Source organism: Curcuma longa, chromosome 1 (assembly GCF_044706935.1).
Source record: "Curcuma longa cultivar G26 ecotype Majalengka, Jawa Barat chromosome 1, ITB_CL_G26_1.1, whole genome shotgun sequence".
Classification (NCBI taxonomy): Eukaryota; Viridiplantae; Streptophyta; class Magnoliopsida; order Zingiberales; family Zingiberaceae; genus Curcuma; species Curcuma longa.
Window position 1 is genome coordinate 9,084,064 of NC_133861.1, and position 19,848 is coordinate 9,103,911.

General features: G+C 37.0%; 3 protein-coding genes across 5 annotated transcripts; 1 reads left to right on the forward strand and 2 right to left on the reverse strand.

Moving 5' to 3' along the window:
- The first annotated feature begins 1,451 nt into the window (after positions 1 to 1,451).
- On the forward strand, positions 1,452 to 7,886 carry LOC141814116 (transcription initiation factor TFIID subunit 15b-like). Of its 3 annotated transcripts, XR_012600447.1 has the most exons (8): positions 1,452 to 1,686; positions 1,800 to 1,935; positions 2,027 to 2,879; positions 5,069 to 5,219; positions 5,303 to 5,384; positions 7,266 to 7,454; positions 7,566 to 7,613; positions 7,684 to 7,886. XR_012600447.1 is itself a non-coding variant. In XM_074702091.1 (6 exons), the coding sequence occupies exons 1-6, from the start codon at positions 1,566 to 1,568 to the stop codon at positions 7,372 to 7,374; spliced, it is 1,452 nt and encodes a 483-aa protein (XP_074558192.1). In that variant the 5' UTR covers positions 1,452 to 1,565; the 3' UTR covers positions 7,375 to 7,552. The 3 variants fall into 3 exon arrangements, 1 of the variants encoding a protein (XP_074558192.1); XR_012600445.1 differs by having other exon boundaries at positions 7,566 to 7,886; XM_074702091.1 differs by lacking the exons at positions 7,566 to 7,613; positions 7,684 to 7,886 and having other exon boundaries at positions 7,266 to 7,552.
- Positions 7,887 to 8,928: 1,042 nt separating this feature from the next.
- LOC141847452 (transcription factor WRKY45-1-like) lies at positions 8,929 to 11,916 on the reverse strand. The gene is made up of 3 exons (XM_074735502.1): positions 11,475 to 11,916; positions 9,523 to 9,627; positions 8,929 to 9,425 (listed from the first exon to the last, which is right to left on the reverse strand). The coding sequence occupies exons 1-3, from the start codon at positions 11,828 to 11,830 to the stop codon at positions 9,080 to 9,082; spliced, it is 807 nt and encodes a 268-aa protein (XP_074591603.1). The 5' UTR covers positions 11,831 to 11,916; the 3' UTR covers positions 8,929 to 9,079.
- Positions 11,917 to 13,487: 1,571 nt separating this feature from the next.
- LOC141829593 (putative inactive receptor kinase At5g58300) lies at positions 13,488 to 18,126 on the reverse strand. The gene is made up of 3 exons (XM_074717106.1): positions 17,722 to 18,126; positions 15,277 to 16,612; positions 13,488 to 14,330 (listed from the first exon to the last, which is right to left on the reverse strand). Exons 2-3 carry the CDS (start codon positions 16,523 to 16,525, stop codon positions 13,669 to 13,671), a joined length of 1,911 nt encoding a protein of 636 aa, XP_074573207.1. The 5' UTR covers positions 16,526 to 16,612; positions 17,722 to 18,126; the 3' UTR covers positions 13,488 to 13,668.
- Between the last annotated feature and the right edge of the window lie 1,722 nt (positions 18,127 to 19,848).

The following is a 19,848-nucleotide window of genomic DNA, read 5'->3' on the forward strand; positions in this document are numbered from 1 at the left end:
TCTCTTTGCGGGAAGAAAATCATACCTATGAGATATCCGTTTTAGAGCTTATATAGCTGTCGGGGAAGCATCTATTAAGGGGTCTTTTCAATTACACCTCATTCTAGCCATTTGTGAGCCTCAATGAAAGACCAGATCCAACAACTGTTATCTGTCTCTCCAATTGCAAGGATCTACCATGTATCAACCAGTAGGTGATTTACAATACTAATTTCATCTGACTCTAGAACTGCACATCCACACAAATTATCAGGCATGGGAGTCGAATACTTGACGTGTAGGTTGAAACACATGATGCTCGAGCGCCGAGGCTGGTGCTCGAGGATCGAATTTGGTGTTCGGGCCTTGAATCTGATACTTAGTCGTCTGATCTGAAACTCAGGCATTGGACTGAGTTCTCAAGCTTCACGTGAAATGCTTGGCGTATCAAGTCTAGTGTTCTGCCCTGAATATGGTACTCAATTCGTCGAGTTCAATACTTGGGTATTGAACTTAGTCCTCAGACTTCTCATTAAATGTTGGGGTGTAAGTCTAATGTTCGGGCCTTGAATCTGGTACTTGATTGTCGGGTCTAGTACTTGGGCGTTAAATCGGATTCTCGAGCTTCACGTGAAGTGCTTGGCCTACAGTCTGATGTTCGGACCTTAAACTTGACCAGTCAAGGAACTAATCCAACTCATCAAATGAAGTCTGATTAAATATTTTAAATATTACCTTCAACTACTGAACAACTCCGGTGAAAACAGTCATCGAAAATTTTTGATCACGAGTGTTTTTCTAGCAGTTTTACAAAGTCGCGGCAACTCACTTATCGCATTTTGTTGCTCGTCGCGGCAGACAATGTCGATACAAAAAAGCAGCTAGCAGTTTTCGAATCTCTTTGATTTTGCTAAGTGAGTTGCTGAAATTGGAGATAAGAAATCTTGAATTTCTGTAGCAATGGCTGGAGGAGTCAGTTCGTGGCAACATAGACGGTTGCATGACTAGCTACCATCCTCGATCGCGTCGTGATTCCTCAGTAGGTCGTTGGCGAGGAAGAGGGCGACCGATTCACTACTTGTGGCAGCGATGGGCCCGACCAACTCGTCCGTTCGCTAAAGAAGGCCCAACGATGATTAACCAGAGACGTCCGCGAGCCGCCGCCGTCGATACTCTCAGATATTGAGTTAATGGGTGCGTGGTGCGGTAGGCGAAGGAGGTGATTGCCATTGTCGATAGGGCGCGAGCGAGCGTCGCTTACTCGGTCACCAGCCCCAAAACAGAAGGCTCACCAGCCCCAAAACAAAAGGCAATGAGGAACCAACGAGAATATTGGAAATTCTAATTTTATAACAAGGGGAGTGATTGACTTGTTCGTGGGACCCTATTTTATTTTATTTTATTTTACCGGTAGGCCGGGTTGTATATTGACGAGCCAAGGAAGAAAATATCTGCGTCGGGCTCGAGCTCCTTGATAACCTCTCAACCCTAAATCTTAATAACTAATATCTATCTCTTTGTCGCCGTTCTGTTCGTTCGATCGCCCCTCTTCTTCCTTTGGGCAAGGGAAGCCGAACCCCGAATTCATGTCAGGTTCCTACGGCTCCGGCGGACCCGATGACGCCGCGCAGCTTCCTCGCGGCGGCGGTTACGGACGAGGTCGAGGAGGCGGCGGCGGCGGGTACAATGGAAACCAGGGGAATCGAGGTGTTGTACTCTCTTCTTGTCGCTTGGGTGTCGTTTTTTTATTCCCGTCTATCTGATAGTGTTGGGATTCTCGAGATCTAGGGTTTGGGGTTTTGACTCGTCGTTTTGTATAGGTGGAGGTGGCGGGTACGGTGGAGGTGGATATCAAGGTGGAGATCGTGGAAACCGGGGAGGTGGAGGCGACCACCGAGGTGGTGGTCGTGGTGGCGGAGTTGGTCGGGAGGGAGATTGGCGCTGCCCTAACCCAAGGTAAGTTTATTTTTGTTTCCGAAGTTGAGTTGTCTTTTGATTCCTTTATTTGCCCTCTTTTTTGTGCAATAAAGTTAAGTTCTTGGTGCAGTTGTGGAAATCTGAACTTCGCGAGAAGAGTGGAGTGCAACAAATGTGGAGCTCCGTGTCCCGGCGGCGGCGGTGTTGGCGGTGGTGGCGGTGGACGAGGTGGCGGCGGTGGACGTGGTGGTGGTTATAGTGACAGTAACAGAGGAGGTGATGGTGGTTATGGTGACAGTAACAGAGGAGGTGATGGTGGCAGTGGTTACAATAGAGGTGGTGGAGGTGGTGGCCGTGGCAGTTATAACAGTCGGGGTGGTGGATATTCTGGGGCTCGTGGTGGTAGAAGTGATTGTGAAGGAAGAGGCGGAGATTCACAGGGAAGAGGTGGTGACTATGGTGGAAGAGGTGGTTCTTTTAATGACAATAGTCTAGAGAGGGAGGATGGTGGTTATGGTCAAGTTGCGCCACCTCCTTCAGCTGGCTATGGTGGTCCTGGTGGTGCTGTCGGAAATTACCCTCCTAATCCTTACAGTGCAAATAATCCTTATACTGTTGATTCTGTTACACCTCCTAGCAGCTATGGTGGCCCCAATTCCTACCCTCCTTCGTACGGTGCACCCCCTCCAAATGCATATCCTAATGAAGGTTCTTTGGCCCGTGGTGGTCCACCATCTAGCTATGGTGCTCCACCATCCGGATATGGTGACCGTGGTAACCCTGGTCGTGCTGGTGGTGGTGGTGCTCCACCTCGCCATGGAGGTGGTGCGTATGGTGCTGCTCCTACTGATGCTACTGGTCCGATCAAACAATGCGATGAAAGCTGTGGAGAATCTTGTGATAACTCAAGGATCTATATCTCAAACTTGCCTCCTGATGTGACTACAGATGAGCTACGTGACCTTTTTGGAGGAATTGGGCAGGTATTAGATATGCACATCTATTTATGTCAGATATACTAGCTATCATCTATTTGCTTTATTAATATTGGTTAATTTGCATCAAACTGATTGTCTTTTTATGGGAAATAATATTGATGTGTTCATATTTCTATTTTCATAGGATCATTTATTTATAATTTTACATAGTTAAATGAAATCTGAACAGCCTAGCATTGGACTTAAACCTGGTGATGGAAAATCATGACTATTCAAGTGCTGACCTTTTGGTTTAATTGCCTTGATGTGGTTAAGATTACTCACAAGATTATTTGCTTAAGGAATTAAGGTAAAAGCATATAATATTTTTCATTGTCCATCAAACCGTAAGTTATGATGGGAATTACCATTCTAGATAGTATCTTTATTCTCTTTGGAGGACGTGCATATATCCACTATTAGGGTGATGGAAAAGCAGTGTTCTACTGTTATTAACTGTACCCTTGTCTATTTGCAAGTACATGTAACTGATTTAGTTGTAAATGCATTGAGTAAATTCATTTGTTCAGAAGGAAGTTTTAGTTTTTGAAGGCCATGGATTTATTTATTATAATATAGTTGTGTTATATGTACGGATTAGTAGCTTGATAATTGGTTATGCAACCAATATCCATATCAGACATTTACTTTCCTGGAAATGATCTTGTGATGTTCCTTCTGCAGTTTAACTTTTGTTTATAATTACTTTCTGTTCTTTAGTGTCAAGGAGGAATGCCATTAGCCTTGTTTGCAATCTCAGAAATTGCAAATCTTTCTTCTCTCTTTGTACATTGTTCTGATTAAGAAATATTCTTTAAGGCCTTTTCCCCACTGGTTATGATACAATACTCTCTCAAAATTTTTCTTATATGTCAATTGTCATCCTTTGTTAGGATATCTGCGAATAGCCATCATATATTATATGCAACCATTGATGTAGTATTGTGCCCTTTACTGGGCATCATAATCGTTTACATATTGATGCTATGAGTTCAGACATACTATGCATTAGATTCAAGAATTTTGGCAGTATAAAATATGTAGACTTGTTTCTTCCCATATGGTTTGTTGTGTGTCTGAGCCAATATGATATGGCTATTTGAAGGAAGAGAATAAAAAGCAATCAACTACATGGTAGATTGTTCTAATGTGAATCTAAGTTGTTGCCTCAATATTAATTTACTCTTTTTGCAAGAGAAGATTGCACTTTGGCTGCAAAAGCCTTGGGAACTATTTAGTTGTTTTGATCAACAATGAGCCTGAATCAGTTGATCTTTTCCTGAAATAGATTGACAATGTTACACATGAATTAGCTGAGACTCTAGGATTTGCTTATGAGGAAATTTCCGATACCTATAGCTTATTAGCATTTATTTAGTAGGTGATGGATGTCCTGATATATTTTATGTGAATTGTTTAGTTCTTGGGATCCATTCAGAATTCAGATTATACTTTGTTTTGTGTTCTTTTATCTGCCTATTGTTTGTGTATTCACCTGCATATGAGCAACAACAGCACTATAAGTTTTTATTTGACATTCTTTAGGTGTTAACATTTCAACTCATAAATGCTGCTGCTTTTTCTTGTGCTTCAAGCGAGTTCAGTGATTGTATCATTTTAGCAAGTGAACTTTGCACCATTTTTTTTTATTGTTGAAGTACTGCCATTGACTCTTAATTTCTCTTAAAAGAGATATATTTTCTGATTGCTACCCCTCAATTTATGCCTATATCACTCACCTTGCAAGAACCTAGAATTAGCTTTTGATTACTTTTTGATTTCATTTCTTTTCACCTCAATCTATACATCTGTTTTTGTCTGCATTTCTGATGTTTCCTTGATTCACAACATATTTTGACTTCAAATGGAATCTGCATGTTTCATTTCCCTATCCACCACCATTTTTTTTTTTGCTCTCTTGCAACATGAGTAAAATACGATCTGCTGCATTCATGATTCATTCTTCATCCACTGAGGCAATCATATGGTTAATGTGTCATACAATGGGCATTTGCTATTTGATCCATTTCTTTCCTAAGGTCCCAAGTATATGAAAATTTGACATTCCTTGTCAGTTTTTTTGGTCAAATAGTGAGTTTGATGAAAACCATTTTTTTTAAAAAAAAAATTGTGACAAGAAATTTGCTAGTTCAGCATATAAACTGAGAATTTCTGAAGCACTTGTCATTTAATAGGTTGGCAGGATCAAGCAAAAGCGAGGCTACAAAGATCAGTGGCCTTGGAATATAAAGATATATACAGATGAATTTGGAAACAACAAAGGAGATGCTGTACTCTCATATGAAGATCCTGCTGCCGCACATTCTGCTGGAGGCTTCTATAATAGTAAGCTACATACTTTGTATTATAGAACTTGACTAGTCTTCCGATGATTTTATTTCTTGATATCTTGTGAAACATCTTTTTAGACTATGACATGAGAGGATACAAGATTACTGTTGCAATGGCAGAGAAGACTGCACCCAAAGCACCCCCTTCATATGGCCATGGGTATTGTGCTTTAGTTTGATTTTCCCCTCCTTTTGATTTGAAGAAGTTGAACTTTAATTCTTTACTAGGCTCGAAATGCTAGACTTGATATTCATTCCTACCATTAGTTGATTTCTTTCACATTTTCACACACCTATTTGGCTCCATTTTTATTGGCATTACATTTTTTATGTATTGCGTTTAGAAAAGCTAGTGTGCCATAATGGTAAATGTTATATGATAATCTTCTATTCTGTGAACTAGTTATTCATCCTCTTGTTTGTTTCCATTTGATGTTGTGCGTTTTATATTTTAATGGAATCTGAGCACTTTTATTTTTCTTCTACTAAGCTGTTTAACTGTCTATAAAGATTTATTTTGTGTGAGAGCCATTCTTTTATCCTGGAAAAATTATCAAGAGTTTTAACCCCAAATAGTTTACTCTTAGGATTTGCTATTAGCCTTGGCTCAAGCTATTGTTAAGCATTCAATTGGAAAAAAGGATATGCCAATTTGTTGCTTGAATCCTTTCATAACTCGTTATATAGTAAATATTGCACTGTCTGTTACTGAGACTGAAATTTCCAAACCTTTAGTTTTTTTCGGGACTGTCAGTATCATAGGAAGGTAACTAATCTTCTTAGTGGCTACTCTTAATGGATGTTGTATCTAAGAAAAGGTATATGGTTGGTATCTTTGATGGGTTGGTTAGTCATTGGAAAAGTGTTGGTTATTCATACAATCACATATGCATTTGTCATCATTTTCATGTTATTTGCCCATATCATATGCCAGGTTACTGGTTCAACTTCAACCTAACTATGACATTTTTTGGAATAAACTTGATAGAAGATAATCAGTGCATGGCCAAAATATTGTAAGACAGTTCTGGGCGGGATGCAAGTAGACCAATTTCTAATTCTATTGATCTACAAGTCAACTAAATTTGATGATTTTTTTTCTATAGTTAGTATATAAAGTAGTAAGATACTTGAAAATTTATGATATTCTGATTTAAAATTTTCATGGGCATCTCAACTTGAAAGGATAACACAAATGTATAACTAGGTAACAGTGAACAATTTGAAAGTTTCATAGAATTGCGATGGAAATGCAGTGGAAGAATAATTCAGTCATAGTGGGGTTGTAGTGAAAGGAATTCTTAGTCACAATGACAGGAATAAACTAGGTCTTAGTGAAAAGAGAAGAGAAAAGAACTTGAAAATGCAGTGGAAAATCAACTAGAAAATACAAAGGAAAACTAGGAACCCACCTAGAGAAGAGAGAAAGAACCCACTTACAGAAGATAGATGGGGAAATTAAATCCAGAAGATCACTAGAAATTGCAGCCAGAAGCTTGGCATTGCATTGAATAATGGGGGACGAGTGGACAGTCGAGAACATGGGAGAAGGCCAATGGGTTTCATGGTGGAGGTAGTAGAAATTAGGGTTATCTTTAGTAAGTGAACCAAACCCCAAAAGTTACGTTTTCTCCACCAATATGCCTAGACCACCCAGACTGCCTTTTGTATGACCCTCTTCATATGGTTAATTTGGATCAGTTTCTGCCAAGGTGAGGTGGATGCTACTTGAAACATTCCAGCTCGCTGCCTAGGCCTCTTTTTGAAACATTTGCTACTGCCTTTTGAATTTATGGATGCAACATCTCATGTTCTATGATAAATAATTGCCCATGTTACATACTTTGACTCTTTCGACAATTATGAATGTCATTTCTAAATAGCTTGTCAATAATATGCATATTTGATGTACCAGCAAAATTTATGTACTTATGCAAATTTATCATTTTATGTGATTATCTTCAGCTGCAATTGTCACAAATTTGTGTTAAAATAGTAAGTTTTGTGGTTCATTCCATTTTTTTTCCTTGTACACAAACAGTGGTGGCAGAGGGGGTTATGGTGGAGGAGATAGGCGCAGAGACAATTATAACGATGGTGGTGGACCTGATAGGCATCATTACAGCGGCCAGCGATCTCGACCATATTAGGCTGAGCTATGTGTACTGAGAATGTCTACTGAGTTCTCTTTCTAGTGATAGTCACTTTGTACTCTAAATCGGAGTGTAAGGTAGGTTGTTCTAATCCTCTAAACAGGGAACTTTTATTTTGAGCATTGTGTGGGTTCTGAAGTTGTTCGATCCTAATGTTTACTTTGTACTGTGTGAATGTTTTTTTATAGATGCATGTGGAATTAATCTCCAAACTGCTGCTAGATATGAAATAACAGGTGAGTGCTGCTTCTTTAATGTGCTGCATTTTATTTATGCTTGGCATCATGATGAACTGATGGTTTTCAGTGATGAGATTGAGCATGCATCAGCATGAAGTCTGTGGACCAAGCTTGTCCTTGGCATAGAAAGAATTAAAGATATTGGTCCTGCTTGGATTTATATGAGCACGTGTCACTAGTGTTTTGTTTTGTTTTTAATGTCTTTGATCTTATTTTTGGCTTCAGTAAGTTGACTGTTGCGTTAGTTTTGTTTGGATCCATTTGTTTCAAGTTTCTTAACAAGTCTAAGTTGTGCTTTACAGAAAATTCTTTAATGCCTGCATTGAACAATACTAACTGCAGTTTTTTTACTGATGGGTACATGCATAGCTACCCCTTGTCTTCTTTTGTTTATAATTCTGGGATTTCTCCCTCTTTAACCAGCCAACTGTTTTGATCTCGTAATTGTAATTACTTTTGAGCTAAACTAACGTAAAATTGTCTCGGGCACAAACAATTTAGGCTCAATTTCGGGATATCCATAACTTTCTCAATGTCTTGGGTTTATACTTATAGAGAATGCTGGTCCACAAGAGGTTTTGCTCTACTGCTCGCTTGTCTTCTTTATGCCACAGTTAACTTGCGAGCTTGGATCATGAAAATTAATCAATGTGGACTGATTTTTCTGGGTGCGTGATGAAAAAAAAAATTGTAGCCTTTGTATATTTTGTATTTATATTTAGAATTTATTATTCTTGAACACACAACGTTATTATATATGTTAAGAAACTCTAATTTTGGTAGATGATCGTATTCCAATTCGTCTGCAGATTGTGACAGTTTATATTGTTTGCAGTTTTATGCTTTGTGTCATGAAACATTAGTTACTTATTGCACTCTTGGTAGCTTTAGCTCTGGTGCAAAGAATAAATTTTGTTATACAAGGGCATCAAAAGATCAACAGCAGATCCAGATCCTTCTTTATTGTACTATTCAATTTATTTATTTACTCTTCAATTTTAAGTGTTTTTTTTTATTGAAAACAAAATGAACATACTGTTTTCCATTTTTGTTGATAAAAAATGAATATACCTCATGCTCAATTTTCTTTTGAACGAATGTTTCCCTAAGGTAAAAATCTTAAGGTAATTTTAATGGTAAAATGAAAGAAATATATAAAATATTAGAGCTAAATGACTTTCGCTTTCTACACTCAATGAAAAGTTTGCCTTTGACACAGATTAATAATGTATATAATAATTAAAGCTAAAGGCCGAGATGACGAAGCTGACTAATGCGAATATTCATATCTTATGAATAAATTTTGATGATCTCTTCTTGCCCCACCAATCCATTACCTGTTCACAGACTTTACACAACTAGTCGTGGTCATTTTTAGACCCCGGTTGGATTTTACAACACTGTTACACTAACTCAAGAAGCTAGGCATTACTATTCCTTCAATAATATTTATATCGCCCCGATTACTCATCCTTGTTGGATGCAAGCCAATCCTCGAGTTTGAACTCAGAAGCAAACTCCATGCCTAGGGAGCCACCATATCGTGAAACAGAATCCGCCATTAACGACGACAAAGGGCTGCTGCCTTCAGTCGCTAATGGTCCCAAGTCGACGAAGAATGGACGATGCAGTGTGGAAGAACTGCCAGTGGAGTGATTGCTTATCACCTCCTCGTCGCGAGATTTGTCGATGCAAGTGTGCTCTCCTACGTAGGTGATGGCGAAGATGGAGTCGTCCTTCTCGGTCCTCTGCACATGCCTCGTGACCTGGCAGCCTCGGTCATGCTTGTGGATGCATCTGTAGTAGCTCCTGCAAAATATAATAATAAAGTCTTATTTATTAATATATATATATAATAATATATACAGCGATGTCTGAAAATTCAAAAATAAATAAAAACTTTGACCTTGGATGTTTTGTTCCATTGATTTCCTTTTGGCCATATTTCCGCCAGATGTGATCATCTTCTATCTTGGGGGACAGTATTGTTCTACATGAGTAAGGATATGCTCTGCAAAAATCAAAAAGTAAAAAGAAAAGAAGAAAAGGTTTGATATAGAAATGTACATTACAATAGAAAAGTCGATTTTGACGTAATTTAATTTTCATGAAAAAAGTATTCATATCTTTAATATTAAAAACGACTGCCTTCCGAGTGCTGCCATGTGTCTGCACTGATCAATGCGTCACCAACCCCAATTAGTGAGTTCCCTTTATAGGTCCATGTCCAATATATAGGTCTCATGAGGAATAGTTGCAATAACTAATTTACACATGGGGACCTATGTATTTAATAAGATTTTCATAAAAAAATAAATGAAACACATTATTCCTATTATATATTTTGTTAGAATTTATCAGAAGGAAAAATCATCTACTTTTATAATGATCTTTTTTTTTGGACAAACATATTTTAATTTTCTCTCTTCTGTATGATCCAATACATACCAGAAAGAATTATTCAAGTGTATGTTTTGGATTGCTCAGTCTCAACAAAAGCCCTCTCATAGGAGAATGATCTGGAATTAATCAGAGAAAATTCTAAATTTGATGCCTAAGCCAACTTTTTAGGGAAGGTTCTGAATGTACTAACAATTATTTAGTCTAATAATAAATGAGCTCCCAATTAAAGATTAAATGTTTAAGTCCATTTAATGACACTATTAAAAGGGATTTTGCATTGTCATTGTCAGGAATGGAAACTTATATAAATCCAATCTAATGTGATGTTTTGAGATATCTCATGATCAAAAGACTAAAAAGAAAAAGAAAAAAAATTAAAAAGAATGTTTAGATTTTGAAAAAATATTCACACCTTCAAAATACTCTCAAGTTTATCTTCTATTTGGGCAATAATTTTTTGAGTTTCATATCTCCTTCAAAAATATTCATCATTTTTCCATGTTGTATCTATCTTAACTTGCAAAACATCACCTTCATGGTATAGTCAAAAGGAACGACAAAGAAGGATCATATTTTGCTAAAAAAAAAAAGTAGATTAAGAGATGCTTTGAAAATGAACATATAAAAAGTTATTGGAGAACCAATAAGAAGGACGATTAGTTATTTTTGGAATAGGGACGTCTCTTTTTTATTTATCTTTATCAAAAAGATATCATGTTTTTTTTATTAGTTATTCATGTATAATTATTCAACTGTTTTCTAATATATATTATTCATATTATTATTTACTAGTTAAATCTTGAATTAGTCGGATGAGTTATAATAGTTACAATTTTATAACAGCTACACATGTTATAGTAATTACGATTTTGTAGTTATTATAATGCATATTTAACTTGTTCAAAAATATTTATATTGTAGTTGTTATATATATATATATATATATATATATATATATATATATATATATATATATATATATATATATATATATATATATATATATATATATATATATATGTTGTAGAAATTATGATTTAATAGTACTTATTACAACACATACTAACTTGTTTAAAAATGTTGTAGTTGTTAGTAGCAGTTATGATTTCATAACTATTATAATGTCCGACTAGTTCAGAATTTAGATAGAAAATAATAATAATAATAATATACTAGAGAAAAGTTATTCATTATATAGGAATTGCTAATAAAGTGGGACGTCCTTTTAATAAAAAATTAAAAAGAAAGACCTTTTGATGATAAAAAAATAAGGACCATTTGATTTTTGTCCAAAGTTATTTAATAATAAATGACAAATTTTAAAGCTTTGGGACATTTTGTAAAAATAATGATGATTTTTTTGTGTGTTTGCTAAAAATACAGAAACGAAAATAAATATATATATATATATATATATATAAACTAACATGGTATTAAAAGAAGCAAAAACTCTACCTTCTCTGGCAATTGATTTTCCGAGGAGTATGGATCTTCCTCTCTCTCCGTTCCAGATCACTTCTCCGTTCATCGGAGCATGCCCGGAAGTCTGCATCTGGAACAGGCCGCGTCGGCTGATCGGTCGTCTCCGCCCTCTCCAGTTCCAGAAAATCCAGAGCTCTGGTGAAGCACCCGACGACGTCCACCAGCAACTCCGCCGCCGACTGGTTCTCCGGCGACGACAGCAAGTCCTTGAGCAGCGACAGCAGCCGAAATGCCTGCTTCTTCCCTCTGGCCAGCTCCTCGATTGTTGCTGCCTTCATGCTACCCTTCCTCAGCGAGCTGTCACTCCCTCCCTCATCGTCCCACTTCATCCTCTCGTTCTATATTAAGCTCCTCATCAAAGTCTATGCTGAGTTTAAATAGTTGGTTAAACAAGAGAACCAACATGATGGAAATATTCGGGATGCATGCTACAAATAGTTAAAACAAGGCTCGTTAATCAATTATCTCATTGCATGTGAAGACAATGGCTCGTCCAAGATCAATTTTAGTTGATTTGATTAAAGAAGCTTTTCTCAAAAGCAAATATTAAAGCTGTGCTTAGTCGTCTTTTCCTCTCCACTTGCCATTTAAAACTAGTTTTTGTCCTTCTCACGCATTGCTCGACAATAAGTTGGCGATTTGTTAGCCACTTAATTAATTAATCAGCTTAATTCCATTTCCAAATCACAAATAAAGTCTCTTCGGTCTTTGGGCCAGCCGATGTGTCTCCATTAACAGTGGAGTCCAATAGTAAGTCGATTAGGATGAGAATCAGTCTTTGGATAGAACAATACAAAAAACCAAAAAACAAAAACAATATTATCGGGCAATGAGTGCAGTGATGGAGGATGAAAATGAGAAAGATTAATTACTAAAGAAACAAGAACGGGAAACACGAGGTTGATGCTATTGGATGGTACTTCTTAATATATAAGGCGCCAGGATTCTCTGTAGGCAGGTGCGACAATTTTCTTTTAATCAGATCTCATCCTTTATTCTTAAGTGTAATATTTTGATCGATACTTTTTAATATAATCGACCAGATTTATGGATGTTACTCGAGGTCATAGTTTATGTTAGTAATTGATTTTTTGTTTTTGTTTTAACAGTGAGCAAGTTACATTGTTTAGTACCATTCAATTTCAGTATAATCATAGTATAATCAGGTGTCACAGTTTATTATTTAGTATGTTACCGATAAAAATCATTAGTGTCAAAGTTTAGTATTATAATCAATGAGCATATACATCTTATATACACATTTAAAAAAAAAATATTGGGCATCTGGGTTGGCCGCTACATATGCTTCCCGATTTACCCTGGTGGTCGATGGAAAACTTCCGTGGGGCCGGACCAGTCACCCCAAGGATTGAGTTATTGCGACTGACTAAGATTTATCATTTTTTTTATATATACATTTTTAAGGAGTGTGATTTTGAAGTACTCGTAACATAGTTGAATTTGTTCAATTAAACTATCTTACCGTTAAGGGCAGTCTAATACATGAAATTTCTATGGATGCGAGATTCTTAAAAAGAATTGAATCACATTGAATTGATTATATATAGTCTTATCCTATATTATAAAAGATTATTTCTATGATTCAAATTCGTGCTCATAAAATTAGACTATAATAAGTTTATCATTGTGCATGACGTGGCATTCCCTTGATATAGATATAGATGATTAGAAAAGAATTATATTTGATATCATAACTGTTGATGATCCGTGACAGTTTTTAGAATTATTACTAATTATGGCACCTTTATGATAATTATTACAAATGCTGGCGCAAAAAGAATTACACACGCATGACGCATGACAAATGGACAGTTGTGATAAAATTTATTCCATTGTTGAAAATCTGGATCCTGTGTTGAAAATAATGAGACTGACAAAATCTGTAATGTAATACAATTAGATGTCAAGAAGGATGAGTATTTAGACACCAGACAAAAGCTAACAGAAATGTTTATTAATATCCATCTGAAAATAAAATAGCAAAAGAGAAAAAAAATCAAATGAGCAGAGATTGGTTTAGTTCATAAGCATAAATACATGGTGATGCCCAAACATCCTTTGAAACAAACTTCACCAAACATCAATGTCAATTCAAACAAAGAAACTTGCAGAATTAAATCCCAAGCAAGGCCTAATGTTGAAACGGCTACGTTGTGATCTCTGTCTCTGTCTCTGCCTCTGGTTGTGGTGTTGGGACATTGTCATCTTTTGACTTGTCCGAGGATGGTCTGTTCTCTGAGTCAGAGAGACGGACATCCTCGATCATTCTGATCGCTTCCTCCATTTTAGGTCGCTGATCTGGAACTTTTGAAACACAAGCCATTGCAATCTGAAGCATTCGAACCATCTCTTCCTCAATGTGCTGATGTCTCATAAGATCCACATCAAATACTTCAGCAGTCCACTCTTCCCGTACCACGGATTGGACCCATCTCGGTAGATCCACAACATCATCGCGTCCTGGAGACTGCAGTGGGGCTTTCCCAGTGAGCATCTCCAATAGCAACACGCCGAAGCTGTAGACATCTGATTTGTGAGAGTACTTCTTGATCTCGATGACTTCTGGCGCTCGATAGCCCACCACAACTTTGGATGCTGTTGCCAAAGTGCTCATTAATGGGGCAAGGCCATAGTCTGATACGCAGGCTTCAAATTCCTGGGTCAGCAGTACATTGTTGGATTTGATGTCTCCATGGATGAATTTTACCCCACCCTCAGCATGAAGGTGTGCTATGCCGCGTGCAGCTCCAAGTGCAATCTTCACCCTGGACTCCCAGTCCAAGGGAGCCTTTTCAGCACTCTTACTTCCTGCTAGTTATATGAGACATTAGAAGTGCCCCAAAGGAAAACTCTACTTTGACATAATCAACAAAATAGTAACTTAGAAATAGCCTTCCTTGAAGAGAAATATCTAGCTCTATAAAATCCTCAAGGGTACCCCAAATAATCGAAAAACATGAGCTGTTGTTGTCTGCCACTATCAAAACTATATTTAGTCCTTTATTATTTTATGATATTTCAAAAATAAAAAAATATATATATATTTAATATTTTAAGCTACTATTAAGGGACTAGAAAATGAATTATCGAACAAAGATTGTTTAGTGCATTGGTTTAGAATTTGGTATTATCTACACAAAATAAGTGTGGTTGAGCTCAAGAACATTGATCTCATCAACATTAGGTGTGGTGGAGATATAGTTGAGGTGAAGCTCATTTTGTCAATAAGAGGGGTACACTCTCATAATACATAAACATATACGATGACCGTACTTGTTAGTAATGAGCATGAAGATTCTTAGATTCAACGAGTCTTCTAACATCCATCATAACTCAGAGATGTAGGTCTAGCTTTAATACATGTTGAATTAGGGTGGAGCTGGTTCCATCTTATTTTGGTATGGAATGAGCTCCACCCAAATTTAACATCTTATTAGAGCTAGGTGAGCTCTACTCTTATACCGTGTTCAATGAGGGATGGAATGGGCTCCATTCCAATTCAACAAGATCAATATAACTACTTGCATTTTGATTGTTGCTGTGACCACAGCTCATATCCAACAATTTAGAGCAGTAGAATCTGTAAATAATCACTAGTTAGATTAATCAGAGGCCAGTATATGTTACTCGCCTCTTACAGTTGATTAAATGCTGCAGCAATTTCTTATACATGATTTCTCAGATCACTTGTGTTTATTTATTATGTCAAAAGGCATTATCAGTGCAAAGACATGGAATTAAAAGAAACATGTACCATGTAAAAGGGAGGAGATGTTGCCAGAAGGAAGATAATCATATATCAGAAGCTTCTCATCTTTGGAGTAATAATAAGCTCGCAGTGGGACTACATTAGGGTGAGGCCTGAACCTTCCTATTATTTCCATTTGTTGTTCAAACTCCCTCTTTCCAATGATAACTTCCTTCAACCTTTTCACAACTACTGTTGTACCATCTTCTAGAACTGCTTTGTATGTAGTCCCATGATTTCCTTTACCAAGAACTTCAGCAGAAGCTCTTAATAGATCCTCCAAGTCAAAATTATACGTGCATCCCTCAAAGAAACTCAACTTATTCTTCTCTGCCTCCTGTGCACTACTGCTGTACTCAGTTTTCTCGCTCCTTGCACCGAGAGCTCCCTTTCCTTTTGATTCTCTGTTACCTTTGGCGGGTTTCCTTCTGAAGAAGCAGAATAGGACTAAAATGATGAGTAAAATCAGAAGTGCCGATCCGCCTGCAGCAATTCCAATAATGACACCTGTGCTCAGTCTTTTCCAAAAGCTTTTTTTGGATTTTTTAGAGACTCCTGGAGGAGATATAGCAGAGCATGCTGTTACAGGAGTTCCGCAGAGTAAAGGGTTACCAAGAAAAGACTCTGATGGAAACTTTTGGAGGTATTGTGGTATGGGTCCGCTAAGGTTGTTATTACTCAGATTCAGATGTTTAAGCATTGGGAGTTCAATGTCAGGGATGGGTCCAGACAGCAAATTGTTCTCGAGAAACAATGCAGTAAGGTGAGTAAGATTCTGGATTGTCACTGGAATTTCTCCAAGGAAGGAATTGTAGGAGAGATCAAGAAATGTAAGATTTGAAGATAGTGAAGAAGGAATGAATCCAGATAAATCATTATGTTGAAGGTACAGAGAATGCAAAGAAGGAATGGATGAAACATCTGAAGAGAGATTAACCATAAGGCGGTTGGATCGAAGGCTTAAGACTTCAAGGGCATCAAGTCTTCCTAGTGTATTAGTGGGGATCATCCCAAAAAGCCCAATCGCTGGCAGCCGAAGAGCGCGCACTCGGGTATTATCAGGTGTGCATGTTACTCCAACCCAAGAAGAGCAAATTGGGTTCTCAGAACTCCAGTTAAGTTTACGGCCATGAGGGATGGAAGTTGCAAAGTCTAAAAGTGCTTGCTCATCTGAGCTTAAGTTGCAAATCACAAATGGTGGGAAAAATAAGAAAACAATCAAAGGAAGTGCTATGGAAGCCAAAAAGTAATCCATCAGAAGTAATAAGTTAAGAAAAGGGCATAAAGAACATGATGGGTCTATTCGATAGTCAAATTTTAGGGGTTCTCCTGTCCAGCTTCACTGAAAAAAGGAAAAGAAAAAGAATTATGACCATGCCTTGAAATAAGTATCATAAATAGCTTCATCAAAGATTATTCAAAGGGAAAAAAGAAGGAATAGAATGAAAAGTTTGAGCAAATATCAGAACAAATAGTTTCTTTTCAATTGAACCAGAAAGATTTAACATATATGACAAGCAAGTTAATTTGTCCATGATTTAAAATCTTTGTGATTTTGATGACAGATCAACGAGATGAATCCTGGCATAAATCAAATTGCATTCACTCTCTGGAAAGCATTCATTCTCGCTATTAAGAATTAAATGGTGACAGCCAGTGACAACCACCAATTATTTCCTAGCTATTGCTAACTGCTAAGAAGGGGACCACTCTTAAGTATCATCCCTCTCTCAATCATGAATGTATGCTCATTGTCTTTTTCTTCCATTTACTTTTTTCCCCATTTTTTGTATTAATTGCTAAGATTCCTTAATCATTTTCAAAGATTAAGATCATGAGATTTCCAGATGGAAAGCACCACCATTTGAAGTGGATTCAAGCAAATGTATACTTTTATTCACAGATAAAAAAAAGGAAAGCAAATAGCTGCAAGAAAAAAGTGACTAGAAGAACTGAGGAAGCCTACTCCATATTCAAGCTTCAACCCATCAAATGCAAGTACACTGAAAAGAAACTCTAAAGAAAGAGATGCCTATTAAAAGAAACGACTTCTGTATAGCACATTATCAAAAGCTAAAGCAGAAGCATATTCCACTTATCAAAAGAAAGAGATGCTTTAACTTTTCCAACCAAGGAGAAAGGTTGGAACATTGGAGAAGGAAGCCACTATAGTGTTTAATAGTTCCCATTACATGGCTTTTGGTTCATGCTATACCCACCAGTTAAAGCGTTAAACAAATTACTACACAGTGAAAAGCAAACCAGGACTATAACTTCATCTGATTCAGCTTCAAATAGGTTAATTGTTTCAGTATCCCCATTAATTATCTTTCTAAAGAATCATCAATTTTGAAGTGAAAATCTTTCTTCGGCAGAAACAAGGAAAATGAAGTAGAGTTTTTGGAAAGTGAAAAATAGTAGAAGCCAAACGCCGACTTAGATTTCACTCACCGTATTCTGAGACTGGCACCTCCCGACCTCCGAAGGAAAAGATCTGAAGTTGAACCCAACTATCGAGCGCCTCGACCGAAAGGAATCACGCGAACTCGGAGGTGTTACGCACGACTTCGTCCTCAGATCTCCAAAACCTAAACTACATCTAACTGAACAAGATCAACCGCTGGAGAAGGCACGGAATGAGAATAAGAAGGGAACAGGAGCTGAAATCGAAGCAGGTTGCGAAAAAAATCTAGAGATCGCTGAGGAAAACCAGCGGCATTGCTTCAAAGACCACAGCTTCAGCACTCCATGGAAGCGCGGATAAGGAATTAGAACTCCCCTCTTCGAAGTACGCCGTCGCATCCGCGACCGTCGAACCCTGAATCCACTCCGCGCTCCATTGATGAGGAGGCTCTCTCGATTCGCTGCCGCTCGCAGTTTATGCTGCAATTTCTTGCGAAAAAAAGGAAAACGGGGAGCAGGGGGAGCAGAGACTCACTGAGGAATCAAGTAAAGAAGAGGACACTGAAGTAATTTAGTTTTACTTTGGCTCCCAAATATCATTTTCACACCCTATACTTTCGTAAATTAGACTTCACGTATATATCCTTACAATGTTTTCCCATTTTTTTAACTCTGAGGTTCCTCGATGGTCACAGCGTACCTTGAGAAAATGTCACTTTGCTCCTATAATTTTTCTTTTCTTCAAAATGCTACAAGTAATCAAAATGCTCTACGATAGTCAGATTGTGAGACACTCTGACTCATTTGGTTTAAATTTTAGACGAAAGAAAAAATCTTTGGACCTGGATGTAAAAATTTTAAAAGTTCGAGAAGTCAAAAAAATTTCAGGTTGAGTTATTTTTTGAGGATTTAAAAAATAAATTTCAAATATTTTGAGTTTTGCTCTTCTAAAATAGTTATCAACCAATGAGAAATGAGAGAGAAAGATTTTACTTCACTTATTTAAAAAAAATACATCTGAAATTTTTAGAATTATCAATTTGTAGAATTACTTAAATATTGATTCAATTGTTTACTTTAGAGTAACGAACTGTTTATTGAAATAGCTTTTTTATATATAATAATGTTGGATAAAAATATTATTTAAATATAAAATATATTTTTAATTGATGTCATAAAAAATAAAGAGGGCGTTTGCTGCCGTAATAAATTAATGTCGACGAGGAAATGTTTAACTACAGTCTTGATCTATTCTGAGGGTCCATGTTGGAGCAGTATGTGTTTTCTTGAGGCATCATGAACACATAGTTGACCATAATAACGGAGTGACATCTTATAGCTTCAACTCTTGATAACATTCAAAAAAAAATAAAAAAAATAGACATGACATCTATAGAAAGCGTTAAAATGTTATAATTGATGTTCATTGAGAACCACTTAGGGAGGGAGGTGTCACCGAACAAATCTCCTCACTAAAAGGTAACAAGATCGAAGGATGTTGCTGGCCCACCACATGTATATATTTTTTTAATTTTTTAATGTTATAACATGGTAAACATAGGAGAACAGTAATCGCGTGTAATTGGTCGCTATATATAAGGGAGAGGAGTGTACCGTTATGTCGTAATTGTTCCCATCTTATAGCTCCCATCATGGAACTCTTCTCCATCAAAAAAAATAAAATCTGTTTTAACATTTCCATGATCATCTATAAAAAAAATAAATTAAAAATTTATAATTAATCCATCGAAATTTGATCCTTATTCACTCTAATAATTTACTCTTGGATTGACCTCCGCCCTTATAGACCCATCTCAGTCGCAACCATCCTAATGAAAATGTTGGTTTGGCAGTTCAGTAGGTACAAAGTTGAATATTTAATTTGATGCTGTAAATGACAAGGTGCAGATGAGGGGGGAGGATGGTCCCAGCCAAGTCACCCACACCACCTACATTTGACGTCCAATAAATTATCGGCGATGCGGATCCTGTCGAGGAGTACAACTTCACATTCATATTTTCAACCCCTTTCAACGGCAATTTTAGCAAAGGCGCATCTAAATTTCAAAAAATATTAAAAGGCACATCACATTTTGATAATCGTATATTTTTTTTAATACAAAGTTGAATTATGCCACTAATCTTTCTTGAATTAGCATAATCAATGACCAAACA

Coding starts and splice junctions, on each gene's coding strand:
- LOC141814116 (XM_074702091.1), top strand. CDS start 1,566: ATGTCAGGTTCCTACGGCTCCGGCGGACCCGATGACGCCGCGCAGCTT. Junction 1,936..2,026: donor TGGCGCTGCCCTAACCCAAG/GTAAGTTTATTT, acceptor TTCTTGGTGCAG/TTGTGGAAATCTGAACTTCG. Junction 5,220..5,302: donor TGCTGGAGGCTTCTATAATA/GTAAGCTACATA, acceptor ACATCTTTTTAG/ACTATGACATGAGAGGATAC.
- LOC141847452 (XM_074735502.1), bottom strand. CDS start 11,830: ATGAAGTGGGACGATGAGGGAGGGAGTGACAGCTCGCTGAGGAAGGGT. Junction 9,628..11,474: donor AAAATCAATTGCCAGAGAAG/GTAGAGTTTTTG, acceptor TGATTTTTGCAG/AGCATATCCTTACTCATGTA. Junction 9,426..9,522: donor AATGGAACAAAACATCCAAG/GTCAAAGTTTTT, acceptor TATATTTTGCAG/GAGCTACTACAGATGCATCC.
- LOC141829593 (XM_074717106.1), bottom strand. CDS start 16,525: ATGGATTACTTTTTGGCTTCCATAGCACTTCCTTTGATTGTTTTCTTA. Junction 14,331..15,276: donor CATCTCCTCCCTTTTACATG/GTACATGTTTCT, acceptor TATAACTAGCAG/GAAGTAAGAGTGCTGAAAAG.